General features: G+C 47.2%; 1 protein-coding gene across 1 annotated transcript; it reads right to left on the bottom strand.

Moving 5' to 3' along the window:
• Positions 1–7626: 7626 nt before the first annotated feature.
• LOC138360848 (uncharacterized) lies at positions 7627–8337 on the bottom strand. The gene has a single exon (XM_069320364.1). The coding sequence runs from the start codon at positions 8335–8337 to the stop codon at positions 7627–7629; it is 711 nt and encodes a 236-aa protein (XP_069176465.1).
• Positions 8338–21613: the final 13276 nt, after the last annotated feature.

The following is a 21613-nucleotide window of genomic DNA, read 5'->3' as shown; positions in this document are numbered from 1 at the left end:
AAGCTCACTCAAGATAACATGTCGGATTGCAATATCAAAGGCATACTTGAGATCTAGGAAGGTGGTATATGACTTGTCAGTGTTCATGGTATGAAAGGTGGTGATGCAATGATGCACACTCCTTCCGTGCATGAAGCCATATATCTTGGGGGGATAGCATGGTTCTTATTCTATGGAGGAGACGGTTTAGGACTATTATCTCGAATGTTTTGCAAAGGTAGCTACTCCTGGAAATTGGGCGGAAAGTATTCTCTTGATTAGGCGTCGGAACTGGAATGATATGTCGTTACCGTCCTCAGTAATATAGCTCATATTATACAGCTCAAGAAGGGAGCTTTCTTGGTACTAAAGGAAGCAAACGCGAAATGTCATAAGTGGCTTTATCTTTGCAGGTGATGAGTCACAATAACGTGGTTGAAGTATGTTGATCAATCCACACACTAAAAGATGAAGGGACGACGACGTTTCGGTCCGTCCTGGACCATTCTCAAGTCGATTGTGACTTAAGAATGGTCCATTCTCACAATCGACTTGAGAATGGTCCAGGACGGACTGAAACGTCGTCGTCGTCCCTTCATCTACTAGTGTGTGGATTGACTTTACCTTTGTTTAGGGCAGAAAATAACTCAAACTCAGCAAATGGGACGTTGCATTCATCTTCCTTGTAGAGCGTGAGGTCAACGAGCTCTTTTTCTATCACCCTGACCAACATTTAATCTTAACTGTACTCACCTATTTGCGCTTGCGGGGGTTGAGCTCTGGCTCTTTGGTCCCGCCCAGACACTGTGTGTCTGGGGGAAGATTATTGAAGCTAGTGGTGGTTGCCCGAGCATCGACTAGCTCGTTTGATCTATATAGAGGGGCGAGGGTGTGACACTTAGCCAGATATAGATATTAGGATATAAAAAAATCAGAATAGAATTAGATTATTTTTATATCCTTCCATGAAGGTTGAAAGGGGGGTGGGGGGGGGGAGAGAATGGATGTGAGAGTTGAGTTCAAGTATGTTTATTGAGACAAGAAAGAAATACATCTCAAAGGGATAGAGTAGCTTAGACTATTTCTACCCCCCTAAGAGTTGAGACTTTATAAGAGTTTCTATTTCTACCCCCCTAAGAGTTGAGACTTTATAAGAGTTTCTATTTCTACCCCCCTAAGAGTTGAGACTTTATAAGAGTTTCTATTTCTACCCCCCTAAGAGTTGAGACTTTATATGAGTTTCTCAATTATCTTCCCTGAGCTCTGTCATGCGATCCCTCGCCCTGGCTAGGGCTCTATGAAAGAGCTTGAGCTTCTCTGGCGCATGGGTCTCTATTTATAAGTCCAACTCATCTGTGAGTCCGTGACCGAGGAAGCAGCAGCTTCCAAAACACCTGAGTGGCGCCACATGTACTGACAACATAAAGCTAAATATTTACTTTGGTGATCGAACCGATAAACTGGATTTTCCAACTGAATGTCTGGTAACACCAGAACACCAGTAGATAACAGCGTAATATAGTCCAACAACATACTGTACACATAAAACACACACACACACACACACACACACACACACACACACACACACACACACACACACACACACACACACTTAAAAGCTGTGTGGCTATCATCCTGCTACACGACCTGACCCCAGTAAACACAGCCAATCTGGCAATTAACAAGCGAACTGGTGTCCAGTGTAACGAACAGTTCAACAATCAAGCGCATGCACGAACGCACATAGTCTACGCACGAGGAGTCACTTTTTTTTTTGAGATATATACAGGAGTTGTTACATTCTTGTAGAGCCACTAGTACGCGTAGCGTTTCGGGCAGGTCCCTGGAATACGATCCCCGCCGCGAAGAATCGTTGTTACAACCAAGTACACATTTTACTGTTGAGTTAAACAGAGGCTACAGTTAAGGATTTGCGCCCAGTAAATCCTCCCCGGCCAGGATACGAACCCATGACAAAGCGCTCGCGGAACGCCAGGCGAGTGTCTTACCACAATAACGTAGCTGAAATATGTTGAATCGTCCTTGACCATTCACAATCGACTTGAGAATGGTCCAGGACTGACCGAAACGTCGTCGTCCCTTCACTTTCTAGTGTGTGTGGTCTGGTCATCACACAGTTAACATGAATGATCCGCCAGAAGGAATACAGACGTATATGAACATGTTTGCTGATGACGCCTAATAGGGAAGATAAGAGACTTGTACAATGGTCTTGCCCTTCAAGATAATCTGGACAAAAGTGTATGCATCACCACTTTGCTGATGGAATTTAATGCGAATAAATGCCACGTTATGGAATGAACAATAGTGGAAAATAGGCCACATACAACATATACATTATGTGACAAGGTCTTAAACAATTCTGATGAAGAAGAAGATGAAAGGAAGATCTAGGATAAATAAATCCACTTGGCCGTGACGAGGATTCGAACCTGCGTCCGAGAGCATTCCAGACTCAACTCCTTTTGACCATGTCGTAGCTCAGTTCATTAAGGCAGCGTCTGGGATGCTCTCGGACGCAGGTTCGAATCCTCGTCACGGCCCTTGTGGATTTGTTCATTTGATGCATCGCGCAATTGGGATTTGTGTGTGTAAGGTCTTGGATAGAAAACTATCCCACGAGAACCACATTAAGAACATTGTACGAGGAGTCTGTGCTACGGGTTTCCAATTTCAGAATCATTTTTAATTACATGGATGGCGAGATATAAATAAATTGTTCACGACCTTAGTGGTTATCTTGAGATCTTGAGGTTATCTTGAGATGATTTCGGGGCTTTAGTGTCCCCGCGGCCCGGTCCTCGATCAGGCCTCCACCCCCAGGAAGCAGCCCGTGACAGCTGATTAACACCCAGGTACCTATTTTACTGCTAGATAACAGTGGCATAGGGTGAAAGAAACTCTGCCCATTGTTTCTCGCCGGCGCCTGGGATCGAACCCAGGACCACAGGATCACAAGTCCAGCGTGCTGTCCGCTCGGCCGACCGGCTCACTCGGGACTAAACATTGGAATATACAGTGGTTGTATGGTGTCCATATCTCAGGAAGCACATCAATATACTGGAAAAGTTGCAAAAGGAATGTAACTAAATGGTCACCATAACTAAACAACAAGAGGGAGAGAGACTAACAGTGTTAAATATACCAGAGATAGAAGAAAGAGGTGATATGATCACTACATACAAAATAGTAACAGGAGTCGACAAAATTGGCAAAGAAGTACTCTTGAAACCTACATCTTCAAGAACAAGTCATAGACTCAAACTAAGGAAACAAAGCTACCGAAAAAAACCATTAGAAAGTTCTCCATTGTAAAGAGAATAGTAGACGACTGGAACAAGTGAGAACGAGTCTTAACCCTGTATAAAACTGATAGAGAACGCCTCCTTCAAATATGAAACAACTCTCTCAGTTTTTTGCTGATGCTGATTTTTTGCTGATGTTCCTCAGAGGCCAAGTGGCCTACTGAGCCACTTAGACGACCCTAAAGGTTACTCTAGGCTCACTACGAGTGAGAACACACGAAACTCCTTCCCACTCTTAAGAGCTTTGTCTATCCACAGTAAGCTGCCGTAAGACTAAGCTTGTGGGTACTAGCTTCAAGCGAGAGTGTGTCGTAAAGTTAACAATATTAACACTGTTGGCGATGGGACCAAGTGTGTGGCACTTCTGGAGGCCTCCCTCACTGATATCCACAGGTATCAGGTATGAGGTGCTTCAGGTGGCATCTAACTAATATCCCCAGGTATGAGGAGTGAGGCGCTTCTAGTCTACTCACGCTAACACTACCAGGTGTGAGGTGATCCTCACCTACTCACACTTATAACGACAGATATCAGGTGCTTCTGGTCCAGTCACACTGATATCTTCAGGTATGAGGTGTGAGTTATCAGTGTAGGGAAATATTAGGGTCCTCACAGTGTGTGTGGGGAGACAACATGTGAATCAACATCCGAAAAATACATGCGAGATGACTACAGTCATCTCCGTATGTTGCTAGTGAGGATGTTGGTAGTGGTGGTAGTACTAGTATGTAGTAGTTGTAGGGGTGGTAGCAGAGGTAGTGAGAGAGAGAGAGAGAGAGAGAGAGAGAGAGAGAGAGAGAGAGAGAGAGAGAGAGAGAGAGAGAGAGAGAGAGAGAGAGAGAGTGTGTGTGTGTGTGTGTGTGTGTGTACTCACCTAGTTGTACTCACCTAGTTGTGTTTGCGGGGGTTGAGCTCTGGCTCTTTGGTCCCGCCTCTCAACCGTCAATCAACAGGTGTACAGATTCCTGAGCCTATCGGGCTCTGTCATATCTACACTTGAAACTGTGTATGGAGTGAGCCTCCACCACATCACCCCCTAATGCATTCCATTTGTCAACCACTCTGACACTAAAAAAGTTCTTTCTAATATCTCTGTGGCTCATTTGGGCACTCAGTTTCCACCTGTGTCCCCTTGTGCGTGTTCCCCTTGTGTTAAATAGACTGTCTTTATCTACCCTATCAATCCCCTTCAGAATCTTGAATGTGGTGATCATGTCCCCCCTAACTCTTCTGTCTTCCAGCGAAGTGAGGTTTAATTCCCGTAGTCTCTCCTCGTAGCTCATACCTCTCAGCTCGGGTACTAGTCTGGTGGCAAACCTTTGAACCTTTTCCAGTTTAGTCTTATCCTTGACTAGATATGGACTCCATGCTGGGGCTGCATACTCCAGGATTGGCCTGACATATGTGGTATACAAAGTTCTGAATGATTCTTTACACAAGTTTCTGAATGCCGTTCGTATGTTGGCCAGCCTGGCATATGCCGCTGATGTTATCCGCTTGATATGTGCTGCAGGAGACAGGTCTGGCGTGATATCAACCCCCAAGTCTTTTTCCTTCTCTGACTCCTGAAGAATTTCCTCTCCCAGATGATACCTTGTATCTGGCCTCCTGCTCCCTACACCTATCTTCATTACATTACATTTGGTTGGGTTAAACTCTAACAACCATTTGTTCGACCATTCCTTCAGCTTGTCTAGGTCTTCTTGAAGCCTCAAACAGTCCTCTTCTGTTTTAATCCTTCTCATAATTTTAGCATCGTCCGCAAACATTGAGAGAAATGAATCGATACCCTCCGGGAGATCATTTACATATATCAGAAACAAGATAGGACCGAGTACAGAGCCCTGTGGGACTCCACTGGTGACTTCACGCCAATCGGAGGTCTCACCCCTCACCGTAACTCTCTGCTTCCTATTGCTTAGATACTCCCTTATCCACTGGAGCACCTTACCAGCTACACCTGCCTGTCTCTCCAGCTTATGTACCAGCCTCTTATGCGGTACTGTGTCAAAGGCTTTCCGACAATCCAAGAAAATGCAGTCCGCCCAGCCCTCTCTTTCTTGCTAATCTGTGTCACCTGATCGTAGAATTCTATCAAGCCTGTAAGGCAAGATTTACCCTCCCTGAATCCATGTTGGCGATTTGTCACGAAGTCCCTTCTCTCCAGATGTGTTACCAGGTTTTTTCTCACGATCTTCTCCATCACCTTGCATGGTATACAAGTCAAGGACACTGGCCTGTAGTTCAGTGCCTCTTGTCTGTCGCCCTTTTTGTATATTGGGACCACATTCGCCGTCTTCCATATTTCTGGTAGGTCTCCCGTCTCTAGTGATTTACTATACACTATGGAGAGTGGCAAGCAAAGTGCCTCTGCACACTCTTTCAGTACCCATGGTGAGATCCCATCTGGACCAACCGCCTTTCTAACATCCAGATCCAGCAGGTGTCTCTTGACCTCCTCTCTCGTAATTTCGAACTCCTCCAAGGCCGCCTGGTTTACCTCCCTTTCTCCTAGCACAGTGACCTCACCCTGTTCTATTGTGAAGACCTCCTGGAACCTCTTGTTGAGTTCCTCACACACCTCTCTGTCATTCTCTGTATACCTGTCCTCGCCTGTTCTAAGTTTCAATACCTGTTCTTTCACTGTTGTGTGTGTGTGTGTGTGTGTGTGTGTGTGTGTGTGTGTGTGTGTGTGTGTGTGTGTGTGTGTGTGTGTGTGTGTGTGTTTGTTTTGGTTTTATTAGGGACGCGAGTCTCGTTTTCCTCGGCGTCGCCTCTTTTATATGAAAGGAAACATCGGAAATGCATCCGAGGTGCAGAAGTAGGAATGGACAGTTATCGTCATTGTACAGATTGTGACGGTTGCTGAATTGACGTTGACGGCTTGAGTTGATGTATTCATTATGCACCCCATCCCATCTTGTGGGTGGTAGTGCCGACCCTGAAGGGCACTTTGGTGGTGTAGTGGTGGTGGAGGCACCACTGTGGTGGTACTGGTGGTGTTGATAGTAGTGGTAGCTACCACTGTGGGGGGGGGGTGACACTGTACAGTACACCTCGTGGTTTTGTTCCAAGTAAAGCCTAATAAGTGGAATATTACATGATATACTACCAGATTACAGTGAACAGCTCAGAACACAGAGAACAAGACTTACAATGAACATCGTTGTTACAGTGAGCAACTCGGTTACAGTGATATGAAGAGGTATCGGCGTTTTGAGCATTGAATCATAATTATTCTGAATTGTCTATTGGGTATAATCTGTGAGACTGGATTGTACTAGGAACATGAGAAGAAGCTAAGTCTTAATGCCTCTCTTTGAAAGGCTGAGGGCAGTTTACCTGTCTAACGGGAATAGCACAGCCCAGTGGCCAGAATCACGAAGCAGTTACGCAAGTACTTACGAAAGTGTACATCTTTCCTCAATCTTTGACGCCTTTGGTTACATTTATTAACCAGTTTACAAACATGAAAACGTGCCAATCAACTGTTGCTATTGTTATAAACAGCCTCCTGGTGCTTCGGAGCTCATTAACTGTTTAATAATTGTAAACAAAGCCGCCAAAGATTGAGAAAAGATGGACAGGTTCGTAAGTGCTTGCGCAACTGTTTCGTGAATCTGGCCCCAGGTGCTGATCTTAGTGGGTAGATTGAGTCTTAAGTAAAGCATTTCAAGTGGTGTATTAATAGCGGATGTGTGTACGTCATATACAACGACTACTATCAACCTACATAGTGTTTCGTATACATTTACAGAACGAAATCTGTGTGCATTTCAATCGTTATTGATAATAGCTTTTATGATTTTAATTGATTTTGTTGTCATTTAATGTATTTTAAGTCGGAGCTGCAAATGAGTTTTAAATCTAAACTTATTTACGACTTGGAAAATGATTAAAACATTATATAGAGTATATAATTATATAGAGTTGTATATATTTTCTAGATTCAGGTCGCGTAGAATTCACACGTCAACTGGCTTTGTAATCTAGGTAGGAAAGGAAATCCTATGTGTTCTCCACAGCTGGTAAATGAAGCCATTCCTCTCTGGGTGATCCTGTCCACTGAAATCCAAGCAAAGGATGAACATTAGAGTTCTAAATCTTCAGAAGGAGAGCAAGTGACAGCCTCGTTCACTACAGCTGTGGAGGTATTTACTGAACCGGGGAAGAAAGTGATGCTTTCACTTTGATGAAAGTGATACGCTGACTTGTGAGATGGCTTTTTCTAGTATGGAGAAGTTACATGAAGCTCAGCTCATCCCTCTCACTTCTTTAATTAAGGGCCCCATGGTAGAGCTGCAGGGGGCCCCATGGTTTAGCTGCAGAGGGCCCCATGGTAGAGCTGCAGGGGGCCCCATGGTAGAGCTGCAGGGGGCCCTATAGTAGAGCTGCAGAGGGCCCCATGGTAGAGCTGCAGAGGGCCCCATGGTAGAGCTGCAGGGGGGCCCCATGGTTTAGCTGCAGAGGGCCCCATGGTAGAGCTGCAGGGGGCCCCATGGTAGAGCTGCAGAGGGCCCCATGGTAGAGCTGCAGGGGGGCTACATGGCAGAGCTACAGAGGATCCCATGGTAGAGCTGCAGAGGGCCCCATGGAAGAGCTGCAGAGGGCCCCATGGTAGAGCTGCAGCGGGCCCCATGGTAAAGCTGCAGGGGCCCCATGGTAGAGCTGCAGAGGGCCACATGGTAGAGCTGCAGAGGGCCCCATGGTAGAGCTGAAGAGGGCCCCATGGTAGAGCTGCAGAGGGCCCCATGGTAGAGCTGCAGAGGGCCCCATGGTAGAGCTGCAGAGGGCCACATGGTAGAGCTGCAGAGGGCCCCATGGTAGAGCTGAAGAGGGCTCCATGGTAGAGCTGCAGAGGGCCCCATGGTAGAGCTGCAGGGGGCCCCATAGTTGAGCTCCAGAGGGCCTCATGGTAGAGCTGCAGAGGGCCCCATGGCAGAGCTGCAGGGGGCCCCATGGTAGAGCTGCAGAGGGCCCAATGGTAGAGCTGCAGAGGGCCCCATGGTAGAGCTGCAGAGGGCCCCATGGTAGAGCTGCAGAGGGCCCCATGGTAGAGCTGCAGAGGGCTCTATGGTAGAGCTGCAGAGGGCTCCATGGTAAAGCTGCAGGGGGCCCCATGGTAGAGCTGCAAGGGGCCCCATGGTAGAGCTGCAGGGGGCCCCATGGTAGAGCTGCAGGGAGCCCCATGGTAGAGCTGCAGGGAGCCCCATGGTAGAGCTGCAGGTAGCCCCATGGTAGAGCTGCAGGGAGCCCCATGGTAGAGCTGCAGGGAGCCCCATGGTAGAGCTGCAGAGGACCCCAGGGTAGAGCTGCAGGGGGCCCCCATGGTAGAGCTGCAGGGAGCCCCATGATAGAGCTGCAGGAGGGCCCCATGGTAGAGCTGCAGAGGACCCCATGGTAGAGCTGCAGGAGGGCCCCATGGTAGAACTGCAGGGAGCCCCATGGTAGAGCTGCAGAGGGCCCCATGGTAGAGCTGCATAGGGCCCCATGGTAGAGCTGCAGGGGGCACCATGGTAGAGCTGCAGAGGACCCCATGGTAGAGCTGCAGAGGACCCCATGGTAGAGCTGCAGGAGGGCCCCATGGTAGAACTGCAGGGAGCCCCATGGTAGAGCTGCAGAGGGCCCCATGGTAGAGCTGCAGAGGGCCCCATGGTAGAGCTGCAGGAGGGCCCCATGGTAGAGCTGCAGGGGGGCACCATGGTAGAGCTGCAGGGGGCACCATGGTAGAGCTGCAGAGGACCCCCATGGTAGAGCTGCAGGAGGGCCCCATGGTAGAGCTGCAGGGGGCACCATGGTAGAGCTGCAGAGGACCCCCATGGTAGAGCTGCAGGGAGCCTATGGTAGAGCTGCAGGGAGCCCCATGGTAGAGCTGCAGGGAGCCCCATGGTAGAGCTGCAGGGAGCCCCATGGTAGAGCTGCAGGGAGCCCCATGGTAGAGCTGCAGGGAGCCCCATGGTAGAGCTGCAGGGGGCCCCATGGTAGAGCTGCAGGGAGCCCCATGGTAGAGCTGCAGGGAGCCCCATGGTAGAACTGCAGGGAGCCCCATGGTAGAACTGCAGGGAGCCCCATGGTAGAGCTGCAGAGGACCCCCATGGTAGAGCTGCAGGAGGGCCCCATGGTAGAGCTGCAGGGGGCACCATGGTAGAGCTGCAGAGGACCCCCATGGTAGAGCTGCAGGGAGCCCCATGGTAGAGCTGCAGGGAGCCCCATGGTAGAACTGCATGGAGCCCCATGGTAGAGCTGCAGGGGGCCCTATAGTAGAGCTGCAGGGGGCCCCCATGGTAGAGCTGCAGGAGGGCCCCATGGTAGAGCTGCAGGGGGCACCATGGTAGAGCTGCAGAGGACCCCCATGGTAGAGCTGCAGGGAGCCCCATGGTAGAGCTGCAGGGAGCCCCATGGTAGAACTGCATGGAGCCCCATGGTAGAGCTGCAGGGGGCCCTATAGTAGAGCTGCAGGGGGCCCCCATGGTAGAGCTGCAGGGGGCCCCCATGGTAGAGCTGCAGAGGGCCCCCATGGTAGAGCCGAAGAAAACCCCCCATTCCAGAGTTGCAGGGGCTCCTTGCCTCAGTTTCAAGGGCTCCTTGTCGGAGCTGCATTATCAAGCTATGGTAAGATGTGTATTATAAACAGCGTTCTGAAAGATCCTCCGTCCTGATTTTTTTTTAAGGCTCTCCTTATATTTACCAGCTTACCCTCGTACTACTGATTTTCTTCAAATATACCATCGGTGTGAAGGTCGGGATCTTCCCTGGAAACACAAACATAAACCGTTTCTATTTTACGCTTGTTACAACTTGTAATAATGTTGTTACATCTTGGCTTAACGTGTTTATGACGTATTAGAACGTTGTTACAACTTGCTATATTGGTTGTTATAACTGGTTAGGTGGGGTTAAAACTTGTTCGAACGTTGTACCAACGTCGTAGTTTCGGTGTGAAGGTCGGGATCTTGTCTGTGTCTACTTGTTCACTCAGACACTGGCAGAGATCTCTCCTTACTAACATGTTCTCAGTCCAGCTGACGTTCTTGTGGTTTTAAGTGTTCCAGACCTTGCATTCCTTGGAGTCTGTTAACTCTCTCTCCATCAACTGTTGTCTAAAGTTTTCTGAAAAATTCTGAAGCCCGTTCTTGTCCTATTTCGTATCATCAACTTCGAACAATGACCAATCAATGAAATGTTTGAAAATACAAAATACGTATATAAATATTATTAAGAATATTATTTTAACATCTATAATAAACAATAGTCTACTTTTTTTTAACAGATGTGGGCAGAGCTATTTTTTTTCAACATTTTTCGAAGATATGCATGTTGAATATTTTTGACCTGAACTCACAGGATACAAAACATATCAGGAATTTATTCACTTACAATTTTTCTATATACTCAATATCTGTAACGCGGAAACGTTGAATCCGGCGGAAAACTATGTTACATATTAAAAGAGAGATTCAATAAAGTCTAAATTTTTTTATCTTTTTCAACTACTTTTTTTCATTTGTTGATGGCTGCAATATATTGAGAAAACCTTTTATCCAATTTCACAAAGGTCTGTTTTTATACATATATATACATATATACACAAAAACTAAAATTATCTCTACATTTTATAACAAAAATAATTAGATATGGAACTTATATTGGAGTTTTATATGAACGGTATTTGACTTATTGGGGAAATATTGGACAGCTACAATTCGCCAGTTAAATTCAAAATGAAATTTCATATGTAATCCTGATAATATTTCCATTTCTTGTTATTAACCTCTTTCAGCCCCCCCCCCCCTCGGAGTATGGAGCCTGCTGGAGTATGAGACTCCAGTGGCTACAGTTCTGCTGGAGTATGAGACTCCAGTGGCTACAGTTCTGCTGGAGTATGAAGACTCCAGTGGCCAGAGTTCTGCTGGAGTATGAGACTCCAGTGGCCAGAGTTCTGCTGGAGTATGAAGACTCCAGTGACCAGAGTTCTGCTGGAGTATGAAGACTCCAGTGGCTAGAGTTCTGCTGGAGTGTGAAGACTCCAGTAGCTAGAGTTCTGCTGGAGTGTGAAGACTCCAGTGGCCAGAGTTCTGCTGCAGTATGAAGACTCCAGTGACCAGAGTTCTGCTGGAGTATGAAGACTCCAGTGGCTAGAGTTCTGCTGGAGTATGAAGACTCCAGTGGCCAGAGTTCTGCTGCAGTATGAAGACTCCAGTGACCAGAGTTCTGCTGGAGTATGAAGACTCCAGTGGCTAGAGTTCTGCTGGAGTGTGAAGACTCCAGTAGCTAGAGTTCTGCTGGAGTGTGAAGACTCCAATAGCTAGAGTTCTGCTGGAGTGTGAAGACTCCAGTGGCCAGAGTTCTGCTGGAGTATGAAGACTCTACTGGCCAGAGTTCTGCTGGAGTGTGAGACTCCAGTAGCTAGAGTTCTGCTGGAGTATGAAGACTCCAGTAGCTAGAGTTCTGCTGGAGTATGAAGACTCCAGTGGCCACAGTTCTGCTAGAGTATGAGACTCCAATATTTAAGGTACATCAAAAGTAGGAGAACTATGTCATAAACTCTCCTGGTAGAAAGGAATCCATTGTTTAACCAACATTTAATGAGCACCAGAAGTTCAAGACTGTGCTAGAGGAAATATGAGACCGAGAGTAGTATATTCAGTCTTTAATGTACATCTGGAGAAGGCGAATTCGGTATTTATATCTTCAGAGCAGAGAAAGAGATAGAGCTTTTGTCCCCCCACGCGCGGGGCCGGTGGTTCGAGTCTCTTAGTGCCCAGGTGAGTCGAATAATTTTGTGTATTTATTTTTTATTATGCGTATAATACTCAGTTAAACAATAATTGAGTGTTAAAAGTATTGAAAGTCTTAATATATTTACCTTGGACACAAAAAGTCTTCTTTTCTATGGAAACTACTTCTACTCTCGACGTCGACTCCAGATTGGTGCATCTACTGTCTACGGTTGACAGTTCGTGGTGCATCTACTGTCTACGGTTGACAGTTCGTGGTGCATCTACTGTCTACGGTTGACAGTTCGTGGTGCATCTACTGTCTACGGTTGACAGTTCGTGGTGCATCTACTGTCTACGGTTGACAGTTCGTGGTGCATCTACTGTCTACGGTTGACAGTTCGTGGTGCATCTACTGTCTACGGTTGACAGTTCGTGGTGCATCTACTGTCTACGGTTGACAGTTCGTGGTGCATCTACTGTCTACGGTTGACAGTTCGTGGTGCATCTACTGTCTACGGTTGACAGTTCGTGGTGCATCTACTGTCTACGGTTGACAGTTCGTGGTGCATCTACTGTCTACGGTTGACAGTTCGTGGTGCATCTACTGTCTACGGTTGACAGTTCGTGGTGCATCTACTGTCTACGGTTGACAGTTCGTGGTGCATCTACTGTCTACGGTTGACAGTTCGTGGTGCATCTACTGTCTACGGTTGACAGTTCGTGGTGCATCTACTGTCTACGGTTAACAGTTCGTGGTGCATCTACTGTCTACGGTTGACAGTTCGTGGTGCATCTGCTGTCTACGGTTGACAGTTCGTGGTGCATCTGCTGTCTACGGTTGACAGTTCGTGGTGCATCTACTGTCTACGGTTGACAGTTCGTGGGACATCTACTGTCTACGGTTGACAGTTCGTGGGGCATCTACTGTCTACGGTTGACAGTTCGTGGGGCATCTACTGTCTACGGTTGACAGTTCGTGGGGCATCTACTGTCTACGGTTGACAGTTCGTGGGGCATCTACGGTTGACAGTTCGTGGTGCATCTACTGTCTACGGTTGACAGTTCGTGGTGCATCTACTGTCTACGGTTGACAGTTCGTGGGGCATCCGCTGTCTACGGTTGACAGTTCGTGGTGCATCCGCTGTCTACGGTTGACAGTTCGTGGTGCATCTGCTGTCTACGGTTGACAGTTCGTGGGGCATCCGCTGTCTACGGTTGACAGTTCGTGGTGCATCCGCTGTCTACGGTTGACAGTTCGTGGTGCATCTGCTGTCTACGGTTGATAGTTCGTGGTGCATCTACTGTCTACGGTTGACAGTTCGTGGTGCATCTACTGTCTACGGTTGACAGTTCGTGGTGCATCTACTGTCTACGGTTGATAGTTCGTGGTGCATCTACTGTCTACGGTTGACAGTTCGTGGTGCATCTACTGTCTACGGTTGACAGTTCGTGGTGCATCTACTGTCTACGGTTAACAGTTCGTGGTGCATCTACTGTCTACGGTTGACAGTTCGTGGTGCATCTACTGTCTACGGTTGATAGTTCGTGGTGCATCTACTGTCTACGGTTGACAGTTCGTGGGGCATCCGCTGTCTACGGTTGACAGTTCGTGGTGCATCCGCTGTCTACGGTTGACAGTTCGTGGTGCATCTGCTGTCTACGGTTGACAGTTCGTGGTGCATCCGCTGTCTACGGTTGACAGTTCGTGGTGCATCTACTGTCTACGGTTGACAGTTCGTGGGGCATCTACGGTTGACAGTTCGTGGTGCATCTACTGTCTACGGTTGACAGTTCGTGGTGCATCTACTGTCTACGGTTGACAGTTCGTGGGGCATCCGCTGTCTACGGTTGACAGTTCGTGGTGCATCCGCTGTCTACGGTTGACAGTTCGTGGTGCATCTGCTGTCTACGGTTGACAGTTCGTGGTGCATCTACTGTCTAATATTGACAGCTTCTTATTCATCTACCGTCTACTGTTGACAGCTTTTGTTGCATCTACTGTCCACTTTTGACAGCACGTGGTTCTTCAACTGTTGACAATACCTGGTTTTCGTTAAATATTATTATATAAACTAATTTTGTTATTGTACTGAAGTACGACTAAAAGAGAAAAACAGTTCAAACAACGAAGCCTGAAACTCGCTGGGGAAGGAAAAAGCATCACATTTCCGCGAGACGGACCACTTGTGTCACTGGTAAGTCCTTCTCTTAAGGCTCCATTGGCTTCATGGTGCCATCAGTTAGCGAGAGCAGCATCAAAGGCGCTACAATATTCAGCACTTGAGAGAATTTGAGCAAGATTTATCAGCCGACAGAACGAGAAAGCACCACGAGATGGAATACGCCCTGTGGCCATTGCATGACTTACAAGCATAGCTCCGGGGGCCACAGCTCCTCCTGAGGCCACAGAAAGAAACACAGGGGGCGAAGAGAAAGGTGAAAGAGAGGTGGATGGAGGGAAAGGAAAGAGGGAGGCCGGGGTGTGGCTTCCAGTAAAACGATCATTGTGTTTCCAATTCAATTTCCGAGTATCGCCGTGCGTGGTGCGAGCGGTCCCTGCTGGCCCATCCATCCACCCGGGTCCCGCTCCGCCCTGTCGGGTCACCGCCCAAACCCGACGCCCACCAGACCTTAAACCACTCCCGGTAACTACCAAATGTCCGCCTTCCATTATTCCAGAGTTCGAGAGGTCTAAAACCCAACTACTTGTTCCAAGGAGTCGCTGCCAGGGTTATGCATCTAAACGAGTGCCTCCAGCCATTGAAAAGAAATGGTCGGCGGTCGGCATTCCATTGCTTTTCTTAAAACAAGCACCAGTGACCGGTGTTGAGTCCGGCTGCTGGACTGGCCCCCAGGGACGACTTGCCGGCACGATTTATCGGCCAGATACAATACGACACCTTGCGTGCGCCACCAAACCAATTTATGGAAACTGTGTGGTAAAGAAGACAAGGAATTAGTGAATACACTTTCTGCCTCGCAAGATGCTATTTAATCTCCGCGGACTCGAGGAAGCGACCAGAAAGAAGCCCAACGAGAAAGAGGAATAAGTTTTAAGAACTGGGAACCCCGAAGGCTGTTGACGGGAATCAGTAGTGTCTCTTCAGGAGTGGGTGAAAACGACTTGAGGTGGTGTGTGGGGGGAGGGGGAAGGGGGGGGGTCACTGTGGCGAGATGTTGGGGAAGGTGGTCGTGGTGGAGGTCACAATGGTGAGATCCCCTCTCAGGGAAGGTGGTTGTGGAGGAGGTCAGAGTTCTCAAGAGTACTTATCCATCCAAGGTGTTGCAAGGTGTTGCTCACATGCACAGCGGCGTTCTTCAGCAACATGTCAATTTTAAGTGATGCTCAGAATTATCCGTAGTAGAGAAATTATAGACTTTCATAACTCATTGTCAGCAACATGAGTTGCACATTTCTTTCCTCCGCTGCAACAACACTGAAAAAAACAGTGAATTTATATGTTTAGGGAGATCTGGACTTACAAAAAATGTTTCATTTTCTCTCTCGAATTGCTGTGAAAGTTTCCTGAATATATACGACGTCGTCCACCGACTTGCGGGAACCTCTGAAACCACGAGACTCTTCTGAACATCTCGAACGGAGGATCGACTAAATGGTTCAAGTGTTTCGGCCTGTCATTAAAATATTTGAGCTTGTCCTCTTGAACATTGGTCAAATGCTCCATAATCCGGCCACGCTCTTACTCTGTGTATGAATGATAAACGGTTTACACACGGTTTAGAACTGATAAAGTTCGAACTTTTCTCGAAGAACGTTTCACTTGCTTCGTAGATCGGATCGCACTTCTCTAGATGTTTATCCAGGGTATGAAAATCAAATAATTATTAACAGAATCAATGCACAAAACCTAACCAACTTTAGATCTATCTATATAATATCCAAATAAAACAAAATTTAAATGAAATAAATGCCGCGTTTGTTCAGATATTTCGTTTGATTTGACAGATGGATGTTTGGAGGTTGGCAGGAGCTTGGACGAGCAAAACCTGAAGACGGGTTACACAAAACACATCTCTCCTAAAGACTTTCTATAAAAATTTCTATACAAACTTTCTATACAACTTTCTATACTCATTTAAATACAAATAATTGCCGAAGAACAACAAATTTAACCCAGTCTAACCTAGCCAAAATTATCGAGAAAACCGTAATACATTTTTAATATATAAATGACGTTTGCATCATCGGGAACGGCCATTCAATAGACGAGCACCAACATGCTTGTGTTTTAATTTTGCAGATTCTTACCTAAGTTTTGTTTTCAGACAAGTCCTGTCGCTGATACGAGTGATTTTCTCCATTAAAACGTTTTATAAATCATCGATAGGCAGGCAGGCAGGCAGGCAGGCAGGCAGGCAGGCAGGCAGGCAGTCAGGCAGGCAGGCAGGCAGGCAGGCAGGCAGGCAGGCAGGCAGGCAGTCAGGCAGGCAGGCAGGCAGGCAGGCAGGCAGGCAGGCAGGCAGTCAGGCAGGCAGGCAGGCAGGCAGGCAGGCAGGCAGGCAGGCAGGCAGGCAGGCAGTCTGTCAGGCAGGCAGGCAGGCAGGCAGGCAGTCTGTCAGGCAGGCAGGCAGGCAGGCAGTCTGTCAGGCAGGCAGGCAGGCAGGCAGTCAGTCAGTCAGTCAGTCAGTCAGTCAGTCAGTCTCTGTGTCTGTCTCTGTGTCTGTCTCTGTGTCTGTCTCTGTGTCTGTCTCTGTGTCTGTCTCTGTGTCTGTCTCTGTGTCTGTCTCTGTGTCTGTCTCTGTGTCTGTCTCTGTGTCTGTCTCTGTGTCTGTCTCTGTCTCTGTCTCTGTCTCTGTCTCTGTGTCTCTGTCTCTCTGTCTCTCTCTCACTCGACCCTTGTACACAGGAGAGAGAATTTTCTCCCTATGCTTTTCGACATTGAAAGCGTTCTGCGAGTTCTTATATTTTTAGGGATTAAAACTTGCCAATGGAGTTACCGGGTATCTTCTGTATCCTATATAAACGGGATAAAGAAAAAATTATTTGAAGTAGTTTTGATCAAGGGAAATATTTCTGAAGCCAACATTTTGCAGTTCTGTCATGAATTCGAGCCCAAAAGTCAATTGATCATCCATTTAAGCCATTATATAAACCTAATCCTTTCCAAAAGAAAATCCTTGCAGCATAATATTTCCCTGGAAGCATTCATTGCGGCTGCAATCAGGGGGCAACACTTTTCACGTTGCATCAGGAATCTGGCTGGATAAGAGCCCTTAAGATATAAAAATGATTTTAATAACCATTTTCCAGTCATAGTAGCCAGACTCTCATCAAGTATTACACATTTTCCTGAAACCAGCGGAAATGTCCCGTGTGCGTTTAAAATTACAGAAAGGGGTAGCCGGCGGTGCTCGGCTACCCCTTCTCGGTTTGATACAGGAGATCTCCTGTATCAAATTCTGTTACTTACCTACTGTGGCCACATACTAAAGTACAGTCACCCGATACCATAGCCGGTGTAGGCGGAATACCAACTCCTCACAATGGGTACCAAAGGAGTTGAGCCTTAAATCTGAGGGACTCTTTAGCACCGACTCTCATAATAGAGCACAGAGAGCTCACAACACCCTGGGCTCAACCAGGCGCGGCGTCCCATAGTGAGCTACGGGAGTCTCCAATTATTAAGCCTCTATCTCTCTATTTCCAGTGTTCCAATCATGTCTTCAAATTTTTCACACGATGCCGACTCTAGGAACAGAGCGCTAGCCTCTAAAGTGTTTGGGCTCCTTTTTCAGGTTAGTTTGTGATGAATAGTTCTCCATTACCTATGTTACCTCACACGGATATAAAGATATATCTATTCAGATGTACACTAACTTTGTTACGTTAGTCTATTTAGAGAAAAGCCGAGTAATATATTTACTAGAATTTATATATTCCCTACCACCCTACATAGCTCTTTTTCGAGAATTGGCGTTTTTAACTCATTTATTTTTTGCCTAACCTGACACGAAGGAATGTAGCCCAATGAGGAATGTATTTTATGCATTCCTATCGTTAGAGGTACCTACCTAACCTATTTTTAGAGCACGAAAATTTTGAGTCTTTGGTCGATAGAACTGAAATTACTGTTAATTTAGTGTGAGGACAGATTGCACTACTTGATGTCTGATGCCGCTGCCTCCAAAACTTCCCTGTTGAGTAAAATCTCGGTTCATCCTGGCAGGTCTCATGTTGAGCTGTTTCTCAGTCAAGAGTCGAGCTTCGTGCAAGATATGTCGCAGAACAGTGAAAAAGTTCCTGCTACAATTACACACGAGTACCAATTTCCAGATTGGTAATGTGTGCCAGACTGGAAATGGTACCAATCGAAATACTTGTATCCACAAAGGATAGACTTGTTATGACCCTGAAGCACTATGCGACATATCTGTACTGAAGGGAGGATGATTGTGTGTGTGTCAGGCCTTGATTGGGGCTAGTCTTACCAAAAATTTGCTGGGCGACTGTTGGTAGACCACACCGACAATCTACTGTGTGGTCTACCACACTGAGTAGATTGGTGGTCTACTTACAAGCAAGCAATAGTGAGTGATCTACTTACAGGCAATCAGTAGATCACACTATTGCTTGCTTGTAAGTACACCACCACTCTACTCTTTATCTGTATAACTAGACCAGTCTACTGTTCGTAAGTAGACCCCAGTCTACTGTTTGTAAGTAGACCCCAGTCTACTGTGTCTATAAGTAGACACGAGTCTACTAGTTGTCTCAAATCTCAGCCTTTGTCGATCTCATAAGTTTCTAGAGATAAAAGTTTTGCCAACAAACATTTGAGTATTTTCTGCCTTTATATCCCTCCCCCTCCCTCCCTGGCTAGTTTACAGCTACTCCATGTTCCGAGCCGCTCTTCGCCAGCGGCTGCCCTGTCGCACTTTACACTAAGGAACTTGTTTACAAGTGCACCTTGCAGCCCCAGGTACACAACGGGCCATTGAACGCAGCGAAGAAAATTTACTAATTCCATTCGTATCATGGAGACGAAGGAGAATCTTGCCAGCCTTTTGGGGGAATATACTAAGCAGAGTTATCCAGCTGGAAGGGAGAATTTCTCCTAGTGAAGGTGATGTCTGCCTCATTCTGGTGTGTTATGTGGTGGCACCCAACCACCCTTCGACTTTATTACCCGTTGGGTGGCCAGGCACTGAGGCACTGTGCCATGTATCTCTCCAAAACAACAACACAAGCATTTTTGGATATAAATTCTATCCTTGGAATGATGTGTTGAGTTTTTTCCTCCCGTAAAGCCAAACAATAGTACGAGGATCTAGCAGGTTCTATGTCTGATTTTCTCTTTCTAGATCATTCAATAACTAGATAATTAAATTTGTTATTCTATATTCCATTCTCTGTTTATTCCACTTCTCTATCTCTCAAGCTCCCAAGTTACCCGCACACTACCCATCCCCCCCACGACCACCACCACCACCACCACCTCTTCTTCGCACACACGACAAGGCCACGCTGTTTACTGGCGAGTAAATACACTCATAAAAAGAGCTTTCAGGCGCTGAAGCCCCGCGGTCGGTCGTTGGTGGAGACATTTAGTGTAGTCCTCCATTATCATAACCCCGGCCGGACGACGGATCACGGAGGTGCTGGGAAACAATATCCACACGTGTCTCTCACAGCGCTGAGGGGCGCTGAGGGGGGGGGGGTTGAGGGGAGGTTGAGGGGAGGCTGAGGGGGGCTGAGGGGGGGCTGAGGGGAAAGCAGCCTGGCCTCCTGGTAACGCCTCTCTCCTCAGCCCCAACTCTCTCAGTGACAGTGAAGCGGAGACAACGGGTATGTTGACCAGACCACACACTGGAAGATGAAGGGGACGACGACGTTTCGGTCCGTCCTGGACCATTCTCAAGTCGATTGTGATTCTCCGTTCTGGAGAATGGTCCAGGACGGGCCGAAACGTCGTCGTCACTTCACCTTCTAGTGTGTGGTCTGGTCAACATACTTTAGCCACGTTATTGTGACTCCTCGCCTGCAACGGATATGTTCATAACCCGTCTATACAGACGACATCCTGTCAGAATATATCGGTTTGATAAAGACGGACCTGCCTCATAATTTGTTGTTGATGTTGTAAACTGGAAACCAACAGTCGTTGGTTTCCAGTCGTCGCCATACACACGACTGGAAGTTGTACACCAGAGCTACTTTATCCTCGCCTCTCTCATAAACTGGAACTACTTGAGGCCAGAAACAAGATAGTTTATCAACACTAAACAGAGGAGCTGGAGACGTAGCTCGCCCTGCATCTGGCCAGGCTGTGGAAGGTCGAAAATCACCATAATCTTCTGAGATCTGAACGGCCATACCCTACCTACTGGAGCAGGATTCTTAGGCTAGTCACTTCTGCATCATTGACGTTACCCACGCATGAAGATTCCAGGAGGTCGACACTTCCTAAGAAGTGGTCTACCCTCTTGTCATCACTACCAGCATTGGCTGTCACACACTCGTGTCACAATAAGATATGTTAACAATCATGATATTATGTTAACAGTCAGAGAGAGAGAGGGGGGGAGAGAAAGAGAAAGAGAGAGAATGAGTGAGAGAGAATGAGAGAGAGAGAATAGAGAGAGAGAGAATAGAGAGAGAGAGAATAGAGAGAGAATAGAGAGAGAATAGAGAGAGAGAGAGAGAGAGAGAGAGAGAGAGAGAGAGAGAGAGAGAGAGAGAGAGAGAGAGAGAGAGAGAGAGAGAGAGAGAGAGAGAGAGAGAGAGAGACAGACAGAGAGAGAGACAGAGAGAGAGAGACAGACAGAGACAGACAGACAGACAGACAGACAGACAGACAGAGAGAGAGAGAGAGAGAGAGAGAGAGAGAGAGAGAGAGAGAGACAGGAGGAGAGACGTACGGGGGGGGGGGGGGGAAGAGAGGAGTCGAAGGATTCTGGTGTTGTTATCGTGGAGGTTTTTCCTGGAGTGGCCGCCAAGCATCTATCATCCTCCCCACACCCGTAACTAGACTGTCACGTTGGCTTGTTTGGGGGATATGAGGAAGGGGAGGGGGGGGGGCGGGGGGGGGCACAATCGCTACCACCATCACCACCATCCAACGTTCATACTAGCACTAAACAGCGGGAGAGATGAAGATAGTGGTAGCAGTGATTTACAATCCTCCGCCAAAGAATAAAAGTCCTATGAAAGAATACGACAGATGTGATGAGAACTGTCAAAATGCAACGGAAAATCATCCTCAGTGTCAAGGGGGAACTATATCTAAAATCCTAATACTTGAGGACTTTTTCCGCAGGATAATAGAGTGGATAGATAAGGACCTACACGGAGGTGATGAGACATGGAGAGTAAAACTGGTCGACATGGCAGGTTAAAACTTCTTAAATCAGCATATTACAAAACAGACATGTATGAGGACCCACCAGCAAATTTCCGAGGTATAGACCCTTTGAAATTATCTCTGTGTTCTGAGATCTCGTTTTCAGTTCATCAGAATTCTTGGAGCATTCGTAAATGTGTTTCATTGTACTCACCTAGTTGTACTTACCTAGTTGTGCTGGTGGGGGTTGAGCTCTGGCTCTTTGGTCCCGCCTCTCAACGGT

The sequence above is a fragment of the Procambarus clarkii genome, chromosome 8 (assembly GCF_040958095.1).
Source record: "Procambarus clarkii isolate CNS0578487 chromosome 8, FALCON_Pclarkii_2.0, whole genome shotgun sequence".
Taxonomy (NCBI): Eukaryota; Metazoa; Arthropoda; class Malacostraca; order Decapoda; family Cambaridae; genus Procambarus; species Procambarus clarkii.
This window is presented reverse-complemented; position numbering and strand designations above follow the sequence as displayed.